This window comes from Tetrao urogallus, assembly GCF_951394365.1.
Source record: "Tetrao urogallus genome assembly, chromosome: 7".
In the NCBI taxonomy this organism is placed as follows: domain Eukaryota; kingdom Metazoa; phylum Chordata; class Aves; order Galliformes; family Phasianidae; genus Tetrao; species Tetrao urogallus.
In genome coordinates, this window is record NC_136820.1 from 20,385,444 (window position 1) to 20,409,358 (window position 23,915).

Below are 23,915 nucleotides of genomic sequence, written 5' to 3' on the forward strand. Positions count from 1 at the left end.
AGCTCTACTTCTTTTTGGTCTCCTGAATAACCTGAGAAGAATTATAAGCAATCATATATTTCTTAATGTCACCTCATTTCAACTTTTCCTTTCTGATTTCCACAGTGTTTCAGAAATAGATCTGATTTTGACAAATTTATTCTCCACATTCTTGAGGACACAAGATGGGTTGGCAGGAACCTCAAGTAGTTTAACAAGAAGGACGAAATCCTGCACCTGGGAATGAAAAATCCCAAGTATCATTAATTGCTGGGGGTTATCCAGCTGGAAAGCAGCTTTGCAGATGAAGGCATGAGGGCCATCATGGACCTCCTGTTGAACATAACACAAAGAAGGCCAATAGCTAACATGAACTACATAAGAAAGAATGCTGACAGCAAGTCATCTCTCCTGCGAGGAAAGGCTGAGCTGGGACTGCTTAGCCTAGAGAAGATTCATGGGGAATTTCATCAGTGTATTCAGTACTCTAAAGGGAATCTCTTCTCAAGTGGAGCCCAGTAGCAGAACCGAAGGCAATGGGCACAAACTGGAAAACAGGAGACTCTGAACATCAGGACACTTACTGTGAATATGACTGAGTGCTGGCATAGGCTGCCTAGGCAGGTTCTGGAGTTTCTCTTATTGGAGATACAAATGCCTGGACATGGTCCTGGACAGCCTGCTCTAGGTGACACTGCTTGAGCAGGATTTGGGCAAAAGAACTTAGCAGAGGTCCCTGCCAACCTCAACCATTTTGTGATCTGTGATAAGATTCTGTGATCTTATGACATCCATCTTTCTCTAATTCTTTCATCACATGAGCACAGAACAATCCCTGTAGCCCAGTAAGGGGCAATAAAAAGAGGCCTTATGAACCTTAGTCCTCCCAGGCAGTTGTTTCCCAAAGAAACTCACTAACTTGCAGACACAGGTGGGAGATGATTATATAGCAGAGATAGAACCAACTTCTCAGCAGGCAGTGACAGGTTTACATGCGGTGAGATGTCTTCTGTGTGAAGATTCAGAGGGTACAAGTGATGATCTAAGATATTTTACCCCCAGCACACCCTCCATAAAAACAAATAATGAATGTCATTCCTGTGGTATCTTAAAACCACAACTCTAAATCTCACGTGACATATTTGGAAGGAAATAAAAGAGTTTTTCAACAGTTGAGTAATTTATGAAATTAATGAAGGAAAAGATACTTCCAAGCCTTTCCATACATTCTGGTCTAGACTAAGTTGAAGCATGAGAAAGAAACATTAAAAATATTATTTTTTGGAATATATTGAACTTGTGAACTCTGGGAATTACTGATAGAGCTATCACACTTGTACATAGCAAAGACATTAATGTGCAGTTCCCTTTAATGTGATGGCCAAGCTATCCACGTTAAAAACAAACCAGTGTTCCAAAACCATAATAAACCAATACCAGCTCCACTGGCTGATAACACAACAGTCCATTTAATTGGTATTCAGAAAACCTGTTTATGTATCATCACTTGCCAAATGACTTGCTTCCAACTTTTTTTTCCCACCACTTTTCCATGGAAAGTAGGATCTCCAGCTAATTTTACCCTGCTTGGTGAAAGAAACAGAACAAAAACACTCTCTTCAAACACATCCATTTATTTTGACAGTAATTCAACTCAAACAAAAAACAGATTGAGAGAAAAGAAAAGGTCAGCAGAAGAAAGTAAAACAGATCAAAATCTATCACCATGCCAGTCAAGCACAGGCACGCAGAAACATCCAGCAAACCAACTAACCAGAATCCATATTCCTTTTGGTGCCTATTTTGAAAGACGATGTGAAAATCCCACAAAAGACACAAACAAAGGATATTGGTGTCTCTGGGAATGGAAATAATATGTCATAACTCATAAATGACGTGATGCCATGCTGCTTGCCTCGTGTGAAATGTTTAGGCTCAGCCAGGTTTTGAAGAATTTAGTAACATCCCTACGGCTTTATTCAGTCCTTCCCAATTATATCCAATATGGTCAAATTTTCTTAGTGAAATGTATTTTGGCTTGATTTGTGGCTGTACTTATACTTCATTCAGGAGAGGTAAAACCTATCATCAGCTACTTGTATCTCAGACCCGTGCTCCCAAGTGTGCTGTGACATCTCCTCATGCTGTAGGCACCCAGCTGCTAACATCACCAGGTGCCTCACTGCAGGCATCACTCCACCATTCTCTCATAGTGATGTCAAACACTACTAGAACACAGGACAAAGCATACCTACACTGTGTCACACTGAACAAGAAGGTAGGCTTAGCCTGTGCTTTTGCTCTATGTGATTTCCATCTAAGCTTTTTTTCTGAATGCAGACAGACATGCTTGGGAAAAGAGGGACTCATCTTCTGCTTTGGAATAAGATCTCTCTGGTGTTTGGTAAACGCTGCATTTAAAAGATTATTACATTCAGAAGTTATTTTTTATAGAGATACTATTGTTCAGATTAGTTTTCTGTATCTTCCTGCCTTCCTAACTGGCCTTCATAGCTTTTTGTAACCTTAAGGCTCATCATGAGATGATTTATTATCTCAGCCATGGACTTCTGAAAAGTCTGGGTGTGAAATGTGAAGGATTGTGCTTCCTGCTTTGGAAAGACATAATCCTGGAAACTAGTGATTTGCTTTTGAGCTAACCTATGCAAATAATTGTCCATGGATCAGGAAGGACTTGAGATTTTGGTCCTCACAGTACCTAGCTCCACCTGGCTTATTATTCCATTATCTCTCTCATAAAGGTATCCTTTTCCATCTATTGCCAGTCCTTTAGCTTTGGTGGCCTCATTGAGCCATAAGACCTTTGGTTTCTTCTGTGGAAGAGCTAAGCCAGTTTCTCAAGAGCAGAACAAGACAGAGAATTGGTTCCTTCCACACACATTAGACTGTCTAGACTGTGGTGTTTCTAGGTATAGAATAATAAATGCCTTGGGTTGGAAGAGACCCTAAATATTATCCAGTTCCAACCCCCAGCCATGCGCAGGGCTGCCACCCACCAGCTCAGGCTCTCCAGAGACCCATTCAACCTGGTCTTGAACTCCTCCAGGGATGGGGCATCCACAGTTTCTCTGGGCAGCTGTGCCAGGGCCTCACCGCCCTCTGACTAAAAGACTTCTCCCTACCACCTAATCTAAATCTCCTTTCTTTTAGCTTAAAATCATTCTCCCTTATCTATCAGACTGTGTAAAATGTTGGTCTCCCTACTGTTTACAAGTTCCTTCCAAGTACAGTGAGGTCTACCTGAAGCCTGCTCTTCTCCAGGCTGAATAAGTCCAACTCCCTCAGGCTTTCTTCATAAGGCAGGTGCTCCAGCCCTCCAATCATTTTTGCAGCCCTCCTCCGGACACACTGCAACAGTTCCATATCTTTCCTTAGCTGGGGGCCCCAGTCGTGGATGCAATATTCCAGACAGGGCTTCACAAAAGCAGAATAGAGGGGGACAATCCAAAGAAGATGAGAACTGAGGCACTTCCCCATATGCGCAGCATTAAAGAGCAAAAGAGCTCAGTTGAAATTCAGTCAGCCAGGAACGTATTTCCCAGAAAGAGTAGGAAAGCTGGATGGAGAGGAACTGCATCATAGAGCAGAACCACAGTAGTTACATTGAAAGGTAAATACAGCTTCTATTTCTTTAATTGTAATGTCAATTGTGAGTCAGCAGCTCTGAACATTTTTCTCTTTGCAAGGCAGTAGTACTTGAATTTGAGTCAACTGTGTGAGATTCCTATACTGCTCATGTAGATACCACAGCAGACCACACAACGCTTTAGAAACTGCCAACAAAACACAATTCAATTCATTTTTTTCTTTTTAATATATTATAGCAGCTTTTTTTCTTGTGATACAACTGGCCTAAATGCCTGAACATCCCAGAATAGTAATGTTTCAAATATTTACAAATTATTTTCCTGTTTTAGTGAAATCCTTTGCATTTCACTGACGCATGCCTGAAGAGAGCTTAATGAAAATATCAAACTTGTCAAACCTTTGCCAAAGTCAGGATTGCAAACATGTACCAGTGAGATGAACTTAAATTGTTTCTTTCTTCCTGATACTACCCTCAGACTCCTCTTGCCATTAGAAGTTCTGTATCCGAAAGCAGTACAAAAGAAGGTTAAAGATGTAAGTCAAAATGTGAGGTGATAAAACAAGGGCATCTCGACATTCTAAATACAACGAGCCATTAGTCATTAATCAAAAGGAGCCTTACCACCACTTGTGGAGAGCAAAGTTCCTTTTGTATCTATAAACTTCTACTAAAATCTATTATATACCTGCCCTGGGTTTGACATAGAGAAAATCTGGAAAATGTAGAATTCTTCCATAAAAAGCAAGGCACAGATACAAGGGAATGTTCTGCTGGCTCCTGTTGGAGGAGGAGGTAACAGCAGTGCTTCTTCATACACTTTATCTAAGAAGTTGCTGATGTTATTTGACAGAAGACTCCCAATGCTGTCAACCAGAGCTTTAGCAAGTAAAAAGCTCAATACTTTTCTCCCAATACTTTTCTCTTGCACACCAGAGTAGCTCTGAACAGAGGCCACCTGTTCAGATACAAACACCTGCATGAGGTCCTAGACAGCAGAATGCTGTCTGAACCTGACAGTATGCTTATGCTGACTTGGTATACTACCTACCTCTCCTCACACAGAGCTCACTAGATTATGTGCCTTTGTCACCAGTGTTGAAATACAGGTGACAGGAGCACTGAAGTACTTCCTCTCAGCACACTGGTAGAATGACAATTGTGACAACTAGAAAAAAAATTCCTATGAGAAATTTTAAAGGAACAGCATCCCCTTTCCCAGAGTGGTACTGGAACTTTACACTGAATCCAAATGATCACAAGTGAGACATCCTGACTCTGAACTTCCTTCAGCCATTACTTGAAAGTGTTTTCTAGCTCCTGTTCACCAATAACACAAAGCAACTGCATCACATTTTTTAATTCTGCCTCTCAGTTTTGGTTTGTTCTATAACCGAGTAGAAATGACCAACAGCTGGAGTAAAAGCAACAGTCACTTCCAGTCTACACTTAACCAAAATATGCAGAACTCATGTATGTTCCTTATTTAGCACCTGTATGCACAGGCAAAACCTCTGATTATTTGGTATTTTATCTCTCTATCCTCCCCTAGAACATCAGATATGAAAAATGATGATGTTGCATGACCTGCTCCGCTACCACAGAGAAACAGGAGGGAAAACAATCTTATCGAGAACCTTTCAGTCCAATGAGGTACTGACTCCACTTCAAATTCCTTCACCTCCAACTGTCTTGCAAGACAGGTAAGAACAAAATTCACACAGAAAAATGATTCCATTAGAAGTATTTGATACCCAATTGCTGTTACTAAAAAGTATTTTTCTAAGGGTTGTATTTTTCTGGCATATTCTTTTCTTTCCATTATAGCCTAATGCTATGGTCTGTCAGTTCTCTGGGAAACATGATTATAACTGAAAATATATTATGTTGTGGTTTTAGGGTTCAAACATCTCTTGAAATAATTTTCATGAAGAATAAAAATGACATGTATATTGTATTTCCAGTTTGGGAAAAAAAAAATACATAAGGAGCGTATTTCACAAATGGATCACCAATGTTTATCATATTCTTCTTTGATCTAGTCCTATTTTGAACTTTTTTTCTGGATTACAGATTGACCTAGAATTACTGAGATAAACTTTAAGATTAAAATTTAACGACAGGAAGCCTGCAGTTTGCTTTGGTAGTTATTAACATGTAGTAAGAAAGTTTTTGGAACCACTGCATTATTATATTATTTTATGGGCTAGTTAAACTGTTAGCTGGGGGTCAGCATGTGGCAGAATGCCCAGAGCTTTTAAATTTCTGGCAATCTGAATCTTCATGGTGCTCAGTACTAATGCCAAAATTATTCTGGGATCTGCATAGGCAACAAATTCAAGGGTTAGATTCAAGTCAGTGTTCTTTGACACGAGATTTTATCTTTGTTGTTAGAATATTTAGTTCTGAGTTTTCATGTAACATACAGAGTTCTGTTTTACTACTGCTGCTGACTTCTACTATTTTTCATGCTCTGAGAAAATTGAATTTCAGGTGCTGTTTAGTTTAGATTACCTCTAGTACAATTCCAGGGACTGAGCACTGCATTATACTCCTGCTGCATTCCTGTAGCACATCTTCCAGTTAATTTCATCCAGAATGAACCCACTTCACGTCTCCAAGCCAAGGCACTGCAAAATAGAGACCATCACGAGATTCATGTCAGAAGTACACTCCTGATGCAAATTAAAAGGCCTGTGCCAATGGATCCTATGTAAGCTCACACAGAATTGAGTCCAATTCTATTGCTCTAAGAAAATACTTTCCACAGATCTGGAAGCTGTTGGCAACACACTTTCAGTTGTGTTGGCTTCATGTGCTGATCAAATCAGTTACTGGCTTTACAGGCTCACGACACTTTATTCATACACTTCGGTTTGAGCTTCATACAACAACAAGAAATTTGAAGGCAAAAATGCAACCTTTCTAAAATAAAAAGGTGCCTGCAAACAGATATTTTGATACCAGAACATTAACTTCTTTTTCTTTCTTCTGCCAGAACAAAAGAGCTAGAAAGCTATAAGTTGTCTGGCAGCATTCAGAATACATCTAGAATCATGGATTTCAGAAACAGAAAACCTGTATTAAGTCATTGGCTATATTGCTGAGATGCTGAATGAGCAGTACTTTGTTCACAGTATCTTCTATAAAAGTCATTCCATCTGAGGCTCCAATTGATATTTTCTGGGCACAGACACTGTTTCGCTATGTCCTCAAAATCTTTAATATCACTGGATCAATATCAACTATAAATATTTCTTTATGAGAAAGAGACTTGGAGACATTTTAAGCTTAACAGAGCCTTGTTTGGGCTGAATGAGCATCAGGCTCGGGGATCTGTATGCGCAGTGCTTCATCCTACTGCTTACATAAAATGGCTGTTATGCTAATTAGTAACCTAGAGATAGCAGCCAACAGGGATGATTTATTAATGTTTCCAATGAGAGTGGTTTAATGAATACAAATACCACAGCCATGCAGATGGGGCAGCGTCTGCCTGACTACTCTGAGAAAGTGGAAAGGAAGATTTAGGAACAATGTAAGAAATGGATGCTGAAGTTCCTTCAGAAATTTAGGCTTTCTGATAATCCTCAGAACATCAGCTTTTTATTTTGGTTCATACTACAACACAAATGTATTGTCCCTTGCATAATGGCAGAATCATAGAATCACAGAATCATTAAGGTTGGAAAAGACCGCTAAAGTCATCTAATCCAAACACCAACCCATCCCCACCGTGCCCACGGACCATGTTCCTCAGTGCCACATCTGTACTGTTCTCAAACACCTCCAGGGACAATGACTCCACCACCTCCTTGGGCAGCCTGTTCCAATGCATCACCACTCTTTCTAAGAAGGACTTTTTCCTGGTGTCCAACCTGAACCTTCCCTGGCACAAAGGAGAAGCACTGGGTGGCAGCAGCATGGTGTTAACATCCAAGGATGAAAACAAATGACAGGATGGCACTGCTCTGCCAGATTACAGAGAACAAATCACCACACAACAGCAGCAGTGTCCATATCTCATATGTCACCATCTCTCCCCTACAGTTACCTCAGATCTGTTTCAATACACAGGATTCTGCCAGGAAAATGTTGGGATCTAAATGCACTTGGACAAGTTTGTTTGTTTGCTTGTTTTTGTAGCTATTTATTTTTTCCTTCTTAAAAGTCAAAACTCACAACAAAAGTCAGGATTGTAAAGCTTGTTGAAATACAGCCACATAATAATGCATCGATTTCTCTTTATATTTTAAAACATGCAGACTCGAGGTTATTATTCTACCTCTGAATCAATATAAGACTAGTCACACTTAGGAGAAACACCTGAAAAACACTGTAAGCCTGAATCCAGCCAGTACATGTAGAGTGGTGCTTCTCCCAGGTATAATTTAATCCAAACATTCGCCCCATCTGATTCCAAATTAATGATCAATATTCCCAAGGATTAATAACATCTCTGCTTCTTTAGCTGATATACCCTACTCCATCAGAAATTGTACCCATGCACCTTGATCCGTGCCATACTTTGGAGCACATGGTAGAGAAGTTCAAGCTGGCTGGGAGCAAGTTGCAATATCTGTATGGTTCACCACATCCTGATTCACCATGTCCTGTGTTGTGGTAGCAGAGCAGTGGCTACCCCACAGGAAACAAATGTTTCCTGGTCTGCAACCATATCCAAATGCTTCACTCACCCCTCTCTAGGGACTGAGATGTAAGACTCCCAAAAGCACAAACAGCAAGTTCTGAAATCAGTGGGAATTAGATGTTAAAGCTTCCATCTGTGTCCCTGTATATGTTCACTGTCCATATGCCACTCTGTAGTGCTTACTCATGGGACAGTGTAGGAATCTACATGCTGGAAGCTAAGGTTTTGTGAGATGTACATGCTGCATGTATCAGCTTCTTTCTCTTACTGATCAAAACATAATAGACTTGATTCAACCTTTATTGACAATTGCCAGTCATCACTGTACTTCTAGTGCCAGTTCATCACCCAAAATAAGACTGAGTAACTCAGAACCAAGAAAATAAAACCACATTTTTATTGTTGGAGCAACCATCACCATTGCTTCTGTAAAAGGATTATTTTGGGGTGTTCTTTCCTTCAGATATGAAGAGTTCAGGGAATCCCTTCATCAGTGCAAGCTTTCTGGGGGAACAGAAAGGGAGCATGGAGGAATTGTTCTGCCTGTATTGCCAAAAGACCACAGATCACCATGCACACTTGTGAGAGGACATCCTCATTTTGGTAGTGATGTATTCCCTTGCCCAAGGTAAGCTCAACAAATACTTTTCACAGTCAAAATGTTGAAATAAGGGGATTTTAACAAGAATGGACACTTAACTGTTTAGAGAGCAACGTAGACTGAAACATATGAGAAAATATGAGAATTCCAGAAAAAGAGCGTTTTAAATTTTCACCTTTTTCACAAAGCCTGAAATATTGATGTGTGAATATACTGGCACCCACATTATCTCTGCAGAGTATTGTGTTGAAAAACTTAGAATTCCACATTTCCATAATTCCTTTGTTTTGTTTTGCCCATCTGTTGATAATGATTTACTCTTGACTGCTGTCCCAGACACCCTTCCTGACATTAAAAGTGTCTAGTGGCCTAATTTACACTAAAGTTCAGCATCCACAAATCCCATAGGCATAAAAAATGACAAGTAGATGCACAGCTTTTTCAGAAAGTGATCTGTCTTCATTAGACAACAGCTGAGGGGTTGAGCTCTGGGGTTTGTTTTCTGACTCAAGGTTCCTTCTCAAACTCTTAGCACACTTTGCTCTTTTGGTGCTAAACGATACAGCTTAGACTGAAAGCTGCCATTCACCCATCGTGATGCAGTCAGACCCCATTCAGCAGTGTAGCATCCCCTCTGTGCTGCCATGGCTCAGGATCAGATGAGTTCAGGGCCTCTGAGTTCTGAGTTCTGCCTCCTCTGGCCTTGCTCTGTCCAGGCCCCGTCCTTGAATCAAGGGCTGAACAGTAAACCTGATTTTTGCACAGAGGTTTCAGTGGAGATTATAGTAGTACCTATGGGTTGTGGCTTCTGGACTCATTGGACTACTCATTGGCTTCTGGACTTTGGACTTCACCTGGCACATAAAGAGCCTACTAGCTTAGGGCTGACAGAAAATGAGAAGACATAGTAGCACTTTCCTCACCAAGTCATAAACCCCACTCTTCCCTACCAGATCAGACCCCAACCCAGTGCTTTCTGCCTACACTTCAGCTTAGACACAGGGCCCTGTTGACACCACACCTATACATACTCACAGTCTCTTTGGTCCCAAATGGAACTTGAGTCTAGCTCTTCCTTTCTCTCTTCCTGACCTCAGCCTTAGCCTTAGCCCAGAAATCTCTGTTGATAAGTCAGATAAGCTGACTATTGCATCTGTCTGGGAAAAAATGTAAACAGGCACTCCAAGGGGCCCAGCCTCAAATGTAGTTCATCACCTTGTCAGCCAAATTCCAATCCCAGCTCTGGCCCTAACCCAGCGTACCTGCTAGCAAATGTAAAATAACCAGCTGGTCTTTACTTGAGTCAGGCCTTCAGCACTACCTGGTAACCCAAATGTAAGTTAGAGTCATTGTCCCTTACGATCTTTAAGCCCACTTGTATCCTAGATAACCCCGTCTAGACCTCTAAAAAGCCTCTAGATAGAAGGAAGAACAGTTTCTTAATACAATATATGATTCAATGCTCTCACAGCTGAAATTCTGTTTCTCTTTGAGATAGACACACAGTGTATCTTTGCTTCTTCTTCAAGGGGTTCAGAATATATCAGTGTGAAACCAGATCCCACAGCTCCTACTGAGTGTTGGGGTACATGGTCAGGGGCTGTAAGAGCCAAGCTTTCAGAGCTGGAAATACTCAGATTCTCAGGAACTTCAGAGTCAAGCATAGGTGCTCAGCACCACTCAAAATCTATGCCTGGATTTTGAATCCATCAGAGGATTTCTAAACAGGTAGCATCTATGAGTTTTGATGTTCTCTGAGGAATCTGGACAAATCCAGATCAATTGTTTCGGATATTTAGAAGAATATAGGGAATAAGCATTTTGCATTTACATTTTCTCTTTTCACAGAGGCCTTCCTATTGAGCAGTACTATGATGTCACCCTGCTGAAAAAAAGTGATGTGCGTATGAATGATGATCTGTAAGTTTAAACTGTGCTACTCAGCTTGTGAATTTAGTGTACATAACAGCAAATTGAATATTCATTCCACTCTGCTGATATACACATGTGATATGAAATACACATGTAAGACATGAAAACTAAAAGGACACATTCTGTAAAAAGGGACTAGCTTGCAACAAGGAGAGCAGCTGGAACAGAAATTCAGAAGGCAGCATTGGGCCCCTTCTTTTTAGCTCTCTTCAACAAGGTTCTCTGAATTTGTTTTACATGTTGGCCATATTTATCAACCTGTAACACTCAAAAATACCAGCCTTTCTGCTAGCTGGAATTCAGATTAAACTGAATTAACTGCAGTAACCATGACGCCGTGTGTATATATAGACACATAGTAGATATGGAGCTGGACTTCTGCAATACAACATTTTGCCACTTGATGGCACCAGCAAAACATATAAATTTGATCAAACAACTGCAATTTTAGATTAAACTAATTTAAAAATTAAATGTAAACTTATCAAAAGCAGATAATGAAAAATGTTACACCTCTCACATCGATTTTAGTAGGTGAGCATAACAGAAACCTGAAAATAATTCTGCAATGATTTTTCTCAGTTTTCTTTCCAGGGCTGTGAGGGGTATTGTTTGACCCTGTTTAGCCTCCCTGCACACGAGTTACCTGCTGCCCATTTTGTGTAGACTTAAAACACTCCAGAAAAGCAGGAGAGCTTACTGTGAACAGGCCACAGAGCTACACAAAGAAAGCTGCCACCCTGCCCTTGTAGCTCACTGCTGTCTGCAAGCTCCTCTTTTTATTGCCCCATTACAGGACAAGAAGAGGTGAACACGGTTACCACAGGAGTGCACTGCTTTTTACTGGGACAGAATATGGCCTTTCGCCAGCACTGTGCACATTAACTATATCAGCTGTGCTGCTTTTGCATAATTTGATTACAGCCACAAGGAAGCAGCAAGCTTTCCTGCACACTTCTTCCTACACGTCACCTAGGAACTAAATAGCAAGAAGTGGCGAATGCATTTCTGTGACATAATGGAGTATTTGAAAGTTTTTTTTGAAACCAACCAATCTTATAGAAAGTTAGCAGAGCTCAGTCCATATACATGCTGTGCACACATCTCAAGTTTGAGATGTACAACTGATGCTGAACCAGGATCACCCACTCTTTAACACCAATCACTTCCACAGATTTCTGCTTCTCTTATGTTGCATAGTCAGGCAGTTGATTTGGTTTTATTTCCTGACATGTCCCCAAGAAAACTCCCATCAACTGCAATGGAATAATACCAGGAAACAATGAGCCAATGATGACCTGCTGGTCTTGCTACGTGACATCTGTATTGGTGTCCCTGAAACAGCAGAAGCACTGGTAGGTTACAGAGAACAATTAAAAATTGTCCTCTGGGTAAGGTGGGAGTGTTTTCAGTATTTCCAAGACTGGCCAGTCTGAAGTACACGTTGGTAAATGATGCCCAGGGACTCAGGAATTTGTTCACTTCACAGCAGGAGATGTCCTCATGCTAGTTCCTCACCACAGTGGATCATCCACATATTCAGGCTAAGACAGAGATCATGGCACATTTCTCGGCATTTGCTTCCTTCAGAGAAAGTAATCAGGGACTGCTCAGACTGTACGGCCTCGTGCTGTCTACATAACAAGGAAGGAGGTGGTAAATAAGCATGCATTAGACTCTGCCCCCACGCATACTGGAATGCGCATAACCTTGGATACAACCTTATTTGATCATTAGCACTGATGTACTTTCTCCACTATTTTGAACCCACATCTTCATCTGAAACATGCCAGATCTCTAAGAATATGTTACAGTTTACACTTTGTCCTAGTTAGAGCAGTTTTTTTTCCTTTAAGGTTATATTCTCTCTGTCTTTTAAAGACTTAATACATCCTTTAAAATGAAAAATGAAACATATGCCAAACAATTCTACCATGTTCAAAGTTCAAGGTCTTTCAGAGCAAACAGTCTTTCTACTGTCAGAGACTATTAAGCAGTGACAGCCATATGGAATGTTTCCTGAAAAATGCTCACTGAGTGCTGCTCTGCAGGTCTACCTGGGAGCTGTTAATACACAGTTTATTTACCTTATAGCCCTGTGAGGGCTCCTCTGAGCCATTAATGTCTTTTGTGGGAAATGAATTACCAGGCATCTGCAGTAACTCTGTACAATTTCATGAGAGAACTCTGCCTTTGCCTTAAGTTTGCACACTGCAGATCCTTGTACAGTTTTGTATTAGAATGAATCACTTTGTATAGATGTATTTGCTGCAAGTGCATTAGCTCCTGTGCCCTCACAGACAAATGTAATGGAGAACAGTAGCTGCCTCCTTCCACCTAAAGGTGTTCGTAGTCCTCAAGTTTACATCAAATGCCCGGAAAGGCCTTGAAAAACAGCCTTGAGCCATTGCTAAGAACCTTAGTAACACACGCACACACACACACGGACTGTGGATTGAACATACAGGAACAGATAACACATTACGGGACAACAACATCTTGTGCAACACCAGTGGATTTCGGTCTACTAGAAGTCAAGTGGAAGCCTCTCAGACTCAAGTCTGGAAAAATTACTATAACATTCTTCCTTTCCTGTTGGAGCTTCACCTTTCTATATCACCATTCAGGATGAGTGGTTCCAGACCTGATAATCCAGTTTGAAAATTAAAAATATAAGGAACACTCTAAAATATTTCCCACCTTTGAATGTGTAAAGCCTTCCTTGATGCTACAACAAAGCTTCTCTACATCACGGTACACATGGAATTGCAGCTATCCTTATTTTATTGTTCTTCCTTATGTTCATATATTACAATGAAGTGTTCTACAAAGGAATTTAAATATTTGTGCAATGATGAAGCCCACAGCAGACTTATTCTCCTTACACAGTGAATGCAACGAAGAATGTAACAATTCACACCGTAACATAACGTGAATGGAGAATAAACACTAACAATTTTCCTCCATGCCTAAAGCACCAAACAATTTTGTTCTGATTGTAGAAATGGAAAACTAATTATTTGTGGAAACCTCTAAGGATTGCTTTTCTGTAAGGGTGGCTATTTTTGTAAAGGCTTTCATGTACCAAGACAGGTCATTATAACAGTATATGAATGGTTTTCAAAATCCAACACTTTGTGAAAGTGCTGCTGCCTTCATAGGATCACACATGAAAAGGAAAGCAGATCTTTCATTCAACTTAGCTGAGGCGTGAGTTATGCTGGTATGGTAATTTCTGAGACATAATACATCATGGTCAGTCCCACAGAATCCCAGAACAGATTTTGCAGTGCAGCAGGAATGCTGCACACTGCATCAGAATAACACATGAATAAAACTGATACAGCACTTGGAAGTTTATTTTCACAGTAACCATTACAGAGAGGGGAAAAACTGAGCAAGGGTCTGTATTTAACATCTTTAGGCAATAGTGTGTTTCCTCTTTGTTCCTGTGCAACATCTCTTTTTATGGAGATTAGATCAGGGATAAAGCTATCACCTCCTGCTTGGGAATGAGTCCAAGACAGCTCCTCACTGAGAAACACGGGGGGGGTTGGCCAATTTTTGAGCTTCAGGTGAACCATTTTTATTTTTTACTAGTTGATCTGTCAGGTAATGTTCTTTCAGACATTTTCCTATGTTTTTGTTATATCAAACAGTACTATTAAGCAAATTAATTATTTTTTTAAACCTTAGCCATTTTTCTGGCTTGGTACAATCACCAAAAGACTCCTCGCTAGACTCAGTGATTAAATTCTTGCCCTTAAAATTTAATGTTTTCCTTTAATTAGATTTTAAAAAATTATTTGAAGCATGAAATAAAGTCTCCAAGGTAAAATATAAGTAGTTTATCAGTATGGAATTAATAAGTGCCTTCCCTGCAAATATAAAAGGATAAGTTTTCTGATTTGCATTACCAATTTGGTTTTACTGATACTGCTTTCGGTCGTTAATTAATAAAGGATTTATTATGCAGGAGTGTAAATATATTATGCAGGTTTTTTTCCTCACTTCTTTTAAAAAGACATTTTTCAGACCACTTGTTCCAGGCACCATTTCTAACTCTCAGCAATACCAGGCATTTATCATGGAATAAGTGATATCAGTAAGAATATTGTATGCACTGCTTACACATAGTTCTGTCTTTAATATATATTGTTTGCACAGATCCAGATAAAATGTGGAAGGTGCAAATGAACATGAGTCATTTCAACTAACTCATTATTTTTCTTTTTTTATACAGACTTTGTAAGCCACCAAGCAGTTTGGCTAAGTAAGTATATTTCAGCTATTCTGTACCTTGTCTCTTCCTTAATGAAATAAAAAGGCCTTTCTGCCATAATTGTGCAGTGAAAGTCCCTTGGCAGGAAAGCTACTCAACAACAAGCTCTCTTTCAAATGAAGCATTTAGCGATGTGTTCAGCAGGTTAGCTGTGTTTGCCAGGCACACCCACTCTCCTAACAATACCTATCTTGCTGACTAGCCTATGGTCTAATTGGGTTTTCTTGGCTGTGCTGTTCATGGCCTTTTTACCTGATGTGATGTAAGGAGTTTGAGAGCATCTACCAAGAACATTTAAAGATCTAAGGTATGTATAAAGTGAATTCATGAGAGAGAAGCCTACGAAGAGCTCAACTTTATAAGACAATTTGTTACTTCATGATACATAGTCTGGGCAATGAATTTTGCTCCCATCTGAGATCAGGTCTTTGCTTTCAGCAGCAACTGGGAGATGGCATTTGCTCTCAGTGAACTGCTGCATGCAGTTGTAGAGCTTAGAAGAATCCAAATGGGGTGCTAGTCTCTTCTACTGGAATAAAGTACAGCTTTCATTTTCCTCAGAAGATTCCTATTATTTCAGGATTTAAAATACTTTTTGACTAGTCTATCATGAAAAACTGAAAGCTGAAAAGAACAGCCACAGCAGCATGGGAACTCTGTGAAGTCTTGGTTCTCAGAATCTCATAAAACTCTCCAGCTCAGCTTCATCTTTCTTACTACCAGAAATAAGTGCCTGCTTATATATGAATTTTGATTTCATACACACAAACTCAGTTACTATTAATTTCAATTTCAGCTCTGTGAGAATCAGAAGTTCACATTCCCTTCCCTTAAGCCACATAAAAGTAAATATGACTTGGTATGACTGATTATAAACAAAAGCTGTGGTTCTTTTCTTGCTAAGGAAAGATACAGGCAATAGAAAAGATACTTCTCAATTCTACTTTTTTCAAGCGACTAATGGGAACGTTCTTCGTTCAACACTATATTAAAAGCAAGATTTGCAAGAACCACTGTTTGTATTTGATTTTTTAATGCTAATAAATAGTTGGCTACCAGAGCCACAGAGGTTAGCTGCAGATCTAGCAATGGAACAAAGTGTCCCGGTTTTACATCAATAGCAACCAGGATACCTGGTCCATTAATAACAAGAAATCCTTCTGTAAATATTAATTTATGTCAGTCCCTCTCGTCTTCTTCAGGACAGATATCTTCCAGTATCAAAGCACTAGCACTGGAGCTCTTTTTCACTGAGCCCCAGGTTTACTTAGAGTAACTACACATGAAGGGCTGAATAAAACCCCAAGCACAGAGAACAGAGTTACAGACACAGGAAACCACACCCACAGTTAATCATGTCTAGAGGTACAATAGTCTCCTGTACAGCATGGAAGTGTAAAGAATTGAATTCACTGAGTTTTGTCCTCTCTTTCTTCTGCTTTGTGTCTTGGCCTCTTTTACAGCTCTGTGTGAACGAGTGGCATGAACGTTTGCTTTAGATACTGCAATTGCATCTGAAATCCTTCCCTGTTCCCTTCTAAGGTCAAAATTTCTCAGTCGAGGTTGCACTTGTGAATGGCAGATGAGATTGCTTCTGTTGTGTTGGGTGTTCTTCACTTGTTAATCCCCCACTTCTCTTCACACTGCTCCTCTGGAAAACCTTGCTTTACTTAACCCTTTCACCTTTTGGAGCCTGCAGGAAATCCTTTTCTTCTCACAAATTCTTCGGTCATTTCAAATTTTCCTAGTGGGCACCTGTCTCTGCAGAGCAGTCCTGCCCTGCATCCCATTGAGACCAAAGTAAATTCCCAAATTTTACGATATTCAATATTGTTTGTGATAGACTCACAAGAATTGTTATGTCTGAGAAATTTATTTGTAGATAACTGTAGTTAATAAGAAGGCTATGGTGAAAGAAGCAAATATTTTTATTTGCATTTGGGGTCTGACAGAGGCACCCCAGTTGACTGGGTTCCATCTTTAAGCATCAGAAAGAAACTGCTGAAAACAGTAGATACTACACTTCAGCATTGGACAACTGTGCTTTGGGCTGAGGAGTGATGGTAGTCCATGTACCCAGTTCTGCAAGTTGCAAAAACAGATTGAATGGCTCTATTCTATAACAGCAGACAACATAGGAGCAAGGCAAGGGAAATCATCACTGTGAAATCATTATAGGGTACAAGCAGGGGGGGATTAAAGAACAAAGACGTCACCTCTGCTTTTTTACTTCTCTCCTAGTTCTTGCAAGCTGCTATGTTTAATGCTAAAACTCTGTGAAATGTGAAATAAGAATTCTTTCTTTCTGTTCTTCTCCTGCCAACTGAAACCAATTCAAGACCGCTAAGCCTGCCGTTTCCCACCTCTCATCCCTACCAGACACACATCTCTAGGTATGCCATGTTCCCGGACTTCAAATCACCTGAGGATCGAGACACTGGAACTGATGCAAGCAGTCGCCAGCCTTTTCATTCTAATATCTCCTGCAAGGCTTTTGATGTGGTTGTTCTAAGGAGTACCAGAGGTAAGACGGTTTTGTGTTGGTTGATCACATATTCAAGAATCTTATTTAGAACTCTGCTTAAGTCTCATGACTCTTTTCTAATGAAGCTTAACAGAGCCAGGATCTGAGAACACAGGTGGTCAAGTTGAGCATCTTGTGTGCTGATGCAGTCTCCTCAGCTCTGAGAGTGATGAGTTAACCTCTGTTTCATGTAAAGACTTTGTAGCCTCAGAAGCTAACAGAACCATTAAAATTAATGTTAATCTCCATGAAAGCAAGACGTATCATCCAGCATATCTGATGGCTTTTGGTAGGTAAATAGTTCTTCACGGTCTGAGGGAACAGCAGATGGAAACAGATGGAAAAAATCCATCAGAGGGTTCAAAAACTAGCAATTTCTGGGCAAAAGCCATGCCTGTGCCATATCTTGGCTGAGGACAATGAGTACTAAATGATTAAAATCTTTTATCGCTACAGAAACGATACAATGAAGACTAGAATGCCAAAGTAACTTATTGTTTAAGGAACACCGTGTAAGCCATCATGATGTGCCAGCATTTTGTCCTGAAAGTGGTTTAAATAATACATTGGATGAAAAGGGAAAGACAACCTTGCTCTTGTTCTGCTGCTTTTTTTTGTTGTTTTTTTTTTCTTTTTTTTTTCCGGGGGCAGCCTACTACATCAGGACTTTGACAGGTACTTTCTTTCGGATGACTTCCCAGACTACTTGAATGAACTGATGAGCAATACTTGGTAGCTGTTGACCACACAGGCTCAGGGGAAAGATGGGACAGAAGAAAGCCACCACCTCTCTGTTCTATGGCTCTCTGGAATGGTTTTGGCAATAGCTGTGTGAAACAGAAGCAGCACACACTGGCATGGATAAGAAGCTTTTCTATACAGTAAAGGCTGATAATGTTAAGTAACAGGTCAATTTGCATTAATTAGTTGCCATTCCCAGTCATTGAACTGTACACTGATCTGAACTGGGAATTGCCATTCCCAGAACTGTACACTTACGTATATTATTGTGTATACCTTTTTTGGGGGGGTGGGTGGGGGAGGGAGAGAGGGGCAGAGCCATACTTATTTATCCAAATCAAAAATTTCTCCATAGAATATTAATGCCAGGAGTAGCTTTTATTAGTCACTTTTCACTGATCATTGTTCAGTTTTAGAAATGCTAATCGCACATGTGGAGGTGGAGTTAACAAAGTCTATTTTTGCACAAGAGGATCATTGGAGGCCAAGATCTATTTCCAGAAAAGCTAAGTAGGTTCAGAATTACTAGCTAAGGGAACAGGTACTGCTGGCAACTAAGAAACACTTTAATTTCATTTGCTGTTCCCCCCATTTGATATGATCTCACATCAGAATGCAAGTGAGAGTTTGATAACTTCCAGAAAGACAGCTCATTAAATACATGAGCTGATCTAACCCTGCTACAGAAAAGTGGTTCTGTCTGCAAATCCGTGAAGTCTCTCTATCTAGGTAGAAAAGACATTAGAGGTGGCTCCAGAAAAAACATCTGCAATCAGCACAACTGTCTACAGTGTGAGCAAACATCTACAGATTAAAATGCAGATCCATCTGTCATTCTGACCCATGGTGTTACTATTGCAGGTAACCCATACAGGCATGAAGTTGTCAGCATTCCCTTTGATTCCCTGAAGGAGGCTTTGTGCTGTAGAAGACAGCACGCATGCTTGCAAGTATGTCATTCATAGGGCAAAGAGAAGAATGTCTTTTTCTTTTTCCCTTTTAAATCAAATTTCCATATATCCTTCATGAAGGAAAAAATGTTACATAGGGAGGTACAGTACTGTTCCAAATACTTTCAGGTCATTAACTGAGCATCACAATGAGGAAGAGCACAAGGCTTTCACCCACCTCAGCAACATATAAAGATCAGCAGCTAGCTGGTTGTCTTGTGACTGAAGTCCTTCAAGTGTTGACTAATTCTCATAGGTTCTAGCTTTACAGAACCTAGCGTTACAGCTTTGGAGATAAGAACAAGATCTAATAGTAGCTGATGATGACGCATTCAGGGTTGCAGGAGGTGGGGGGAGCCTTTGGATCAGAGAATAAGATTACACTTTGCAGTCCTTAAGAGAAATAGGTCTGAGCAGTAGTTTTTGTTCCTCCATACCTTTACAAAAGTCCTGTCAGCATACTGACAGGGTGTTATACAGACTCTATTTTCACGTCCTGAAGGACGTGACATCTTTTTTTGAATGGACTCCAATCTTGCTTTCCTCAGCTATAATGATGGGGACTATCCTGATCCATGAAACAGAAGAGTGAAATTCTTTGTGAATGATTGTGTTTCTACTATTCTTCAGCCCGGTTAAACAGTGGTTCTCTACCTAGAGGGATGTAGCCTGAAGTTTGTTGACAAATAAAAGTCATGAAGAATGTAGGAAAAGGTAGTGGTAAACAACGAAAGCTGTAGACAAGGTCTTTGTAGACACAGTCTTAGGGATGCAAAAGGGGAAATTCAAAGTGGCAGTCCATTTTCAGGCAGGCTGTTATTGTGACTACTAAATAAAGCTCATATGGCTTGCAATGTTCTGCCTTCGTGTGAGTTGAAGAGAAGTTGATTCCAAGTTCTTTGAACAGAATTCAGCTGAGTCATGTGTCTGTTAAATGTTCCCACTTCAGTCATAATACTGGAAAAAAGATTTGCTTTACAATTTCTAAACAGATTATGTTGGGGCGGGTGGGATATTTTAAAGCTTTAAAACATTTTATCCACATTTTTGGTATATAGCTTACCTATTTCTTCTTATCCTTTAGCTTCCTAAATTCTCTGAAGAAAAGGATCAAATATACTATCCAAATCCATCAAAAATTGTGGCTCCTAATTCCACTTTTAGAGAGTTAGAACATAAGGTCTCTTCAAGAACAACCAATATACTACAAAACATTAAAAGAGCTCAGTGGATCACAACATACAATCGAAACTTCACAGGTAAGCATTTTGTTGTTGTTGCTAATTTACTTGGGATAGCAATTAAAGGCCACAAGATGTTATCCCCTAATTCTCTCAAAGATACTCACTTTTTGTAATTTAGCAACCAAGGTCACATAAACTGTATATGATCTGATATTTTTCAGAGAGATTGAGCACTAATTCTCATTTTCCCAACTAATAAAAAATGCATGACAGTAAAATATGTCTCCATTAAGGAAGAGGTCCTATGAATCCCCTTATCCTGGATGATTACTACATGAAAGCAGTTGGCAGATTAACTGGAGAACTCGGTACAGATGTGGAACTTGTAAGTACAGCATTTACTAAGAATCAGATGCTTTCCCCACTATTAATATCGACAAGAGTATTACCAGATCCAACTGTAAGAACAAAGCGTTCCCTTTCACACCACTTAAATGCAAGGCAAGACTCATTCTAAAAGAAAGGCAAAAGTTCAGTATACAAAATCCTTCCTGACATAGCTGCTTGTTAGAACATTTGTGACAGATTAGTGACTTGTTCAGGGCTTGGGGTGCTGCTGTCAGGTTATTGTGATCATCTGCTTATTTTTTATCTTATCATTTAAAGTTGCTACCAACTCAAAAGGCTTTTTGCTTGGGAAATAAAAGTAACAGCCTACATAAAAGGACTCGGCAGCTCTCTAAATGGTGCGGTCTTGCAAAAACTGAAATACACTTGCTAGACATTAAGCTGGTGTTAATCGGCACAGCTGCACTGAACTCATCAGCTTAATGACTTTATTGCCCGTTGCTTTATTTGGTAAGTGACCTACTACCATTGCAGACTGTTGTGTCCTTGCTAATTATACCAGTTTAAGTCTGGAAGAGTTTCTGTGATTCATCCTCCTTCATTTATGCGAGTGGTTTGCCCTTCTTCCCTAATGGTGCATCCGTAATATTACCAAATTGCATTTTAATGCAAATACTTACTTTAAAGAATATACAAGCTCAACTGGAAAACTCTATCCTTATTACCTTCAACAATGTTTGTATTTAGTGTGACCTGTAGGAAAGTAAAAAGACACTGCAAACAAAGCATGACATGATACACAGGAGTAGTAAATCAAGTTGAGCTGCTTCTTGCTAATGCATCCTTACCTGTAATGGCTTAAGCCCTGTCAGTGACACCTGCACACTGTCATGCCCAGTACATACACAGGTGTAATTGATTGGAACTGACTAAGCAAGTCTGCAGGTAGAACAAGTTCCTGCTCACACTTTCACAGTATTGCTGGTTTTACAGTACTTGCAGTTTCAGACTTCTCTGCCTGTAATGCCTGCAGATATGACTGCACAGTTACACAAGAAGTAAAGAAGTCAAATGCAGTCTTTTTTTTTCTTTTTTTTACTTATAGTCCAAAAATGGTCCTGGGTAGAAAGACCCCAAACTGTCATGCTTTTTACTACTGGATTTTATATATATATATATAATTTTTTTTTTTTTTAAATCCAAGAAATGAAATCTCCTTCAAAAGGGTATTTACAAGTTGCTGATAACTGAATCACTGCATCTGAAATGGAAATACCATCTGGCTTTTTCTCTAACATGATGAAGAAACAAATGTTTTGCTTTGTGACTATGAACACTTCAAAGAACTATTTCAATAGCTCATCTCTGGAAATGAAAATCCAAAGTCGCAGCTTACATCAATTCAAAACAAAGCAGTTTTATTGCCCTCTGTCTTCCAAAGTGTGATTGGTAGAAATCTACCTTGTGCCATGCTGATTTATCTAAAAAACATTATCCTATTTCAAAGATGCATACACTAAATATCAAACACTCAGAATGTTCAGCATGGAAACTGCTGATGTCCACTCCCTGGGAACATGACACAAAGGTGTTTTGTTATACAATGTGGCTTTGAGTTCCTTACTGTCTGAAGCTTCAACACAATAAATGACAAATACACGGTAACAGTATTCAAGCAGTGGGTCAAACTGTGGTTGAGAGAGCTAAAAAGCTGCCTGCCAGCCAACATCCTCAGTCCCACTACCAACACTTCCCCCAGAAAGTTAAAAATGTGCTACTGCAAGTCACTGTTCATGTTACGGAACTACTTACAAAACCAAAAATTGGAAGACAATTGCTTATAGAGAAACAGAGATGAAGGCACGAGACCTTTATAATCCTTTGTTAAAGGGGTTAAGGGGTGTTAAAGCAGAATATTTTGTCTTTTCCAAAGCAAAAAGACCAACTCCAACCCACCTAAGCAGCAGGGCCGTTACAAACGCTTGGGCTGCTTCCCTTTGCCAGCATGTGTTTTGCATACTGTCAGAGTGAAGAAGTGGCCAAGAGTGCTGTGGCCCTCACAGCAGGCATGTTACAGCAAGCCCCCATGTTACAGGCATCACGCTTCCCTCGTGTCCCACAGTGTGGGGCGGGAAAGACAGACCCTGAAATAATTTTGCTAGTCACAGACAGCGGTTACACCAATTGCTGCTGAAATGCTCAGATTACAGTGTTAATTCTGTTCCTTCTTCCCTTAGAAAGAAACATTCATGTCTAGTCTCTCACAAGTGAGGCCGCTTGGAGGGCGCACGGCGCGTTTACTGCAAGGCCGACATCCCTGTGAACCTGTTCTGCAGGAACAGCACTGCTGCCACGAGCGGGCCAAACCGCCTCAGGTATCCCACCAGAAAAACCACCATCTAGATGCAGGGCTGCCAATAAGCACATTTCAGAAAATCATTAATAGAAAGCAAGCGGAAGCACTGTACCAGGGGCAGTTTTCAGGAAGGCCGGAACTTCAGTCCCTTCCAGAGTCTGCGCATTCTCTTTCCTGTGAAGATTTAAAGCCCAAACATTTGGACCAACATACAATATGGGCAAACCCACTTAGTAAGACAGTCTTGCCGCAGGATGGAAACAGGGAAGAAAACAAAATTGTATTGCACAAGCTCTGGAACCAAGAAGCAAGTGAGCATGCATGGAGACCAGAGGTCAGACTAGGAGAGGTGGCACTGCCAGAGTGGGTCCCTGGCTGTGAGGTTGCTCGGCGCCAAACAGTGCTGCTGGAGCTGCAGGATTCCTTCTCAAAGACAGCAGCACAAAAACGTTTTCATGATTCTATCAACGGAAAGACAAAAGACCTCAGAGATAACATTAATAAGGGAAGGAGACATGAATTCTATGGTTTCAATGCTTTTTATTTCCATAACTGACACATTCATTGGTATTTTAAAAATAGTAACAAATAAAGAAGCACTTCAATACAACCTGCCTATTCTTTTGTGCTGCTTGTGGCACAGATGGAGTTTATTTTCTTCATAGTGCCTTGTATGGTGCTATGCTTTGGATCTGTGATGAGAACGGTGTTGACAATGTGCCAGTGTTTTAGCTGTTTCTGTGTAGTGCTTAGACGGAAT

At 40.1% G+C, this 23,915-nt stretch overlaps 1 protein-coding gene across 1 annotated transcript; it reads left to right on the plus strand.

Annotated features, from left to right (window-relative positions):
* Window positions 1-5,155: 5,155 nt before the first annotated feature.
* Window positions 5,156-23,711, plus strand: SPMIP4 (sperm microtubule inner protein 4; the record flags this gene model as incomplete). Its single annotated transcript, XM_079538120.1, has 9 exons — window positions 5,156-5,289; window positions 8,701-8,865; window positions 10,687-10,758; window positions 15,014-15,043; window positions 17,392-17,576; window positions 19,179-19,267; window positions 20,352-20,526; window positions 20,745-20,836; window positions 23,037-23,711. The coding sequence occupies 9 exons, from the start codon at window positions 5,156-5,158 to the stop codon at window positions 23,709-23,711; spliced, it is 1,617 nt and encodes a 538-aa protein (XP_079394246.1).
* Between the last annotated feature and the right edge of the window lie 204 nt (window positions 23,712-23,915).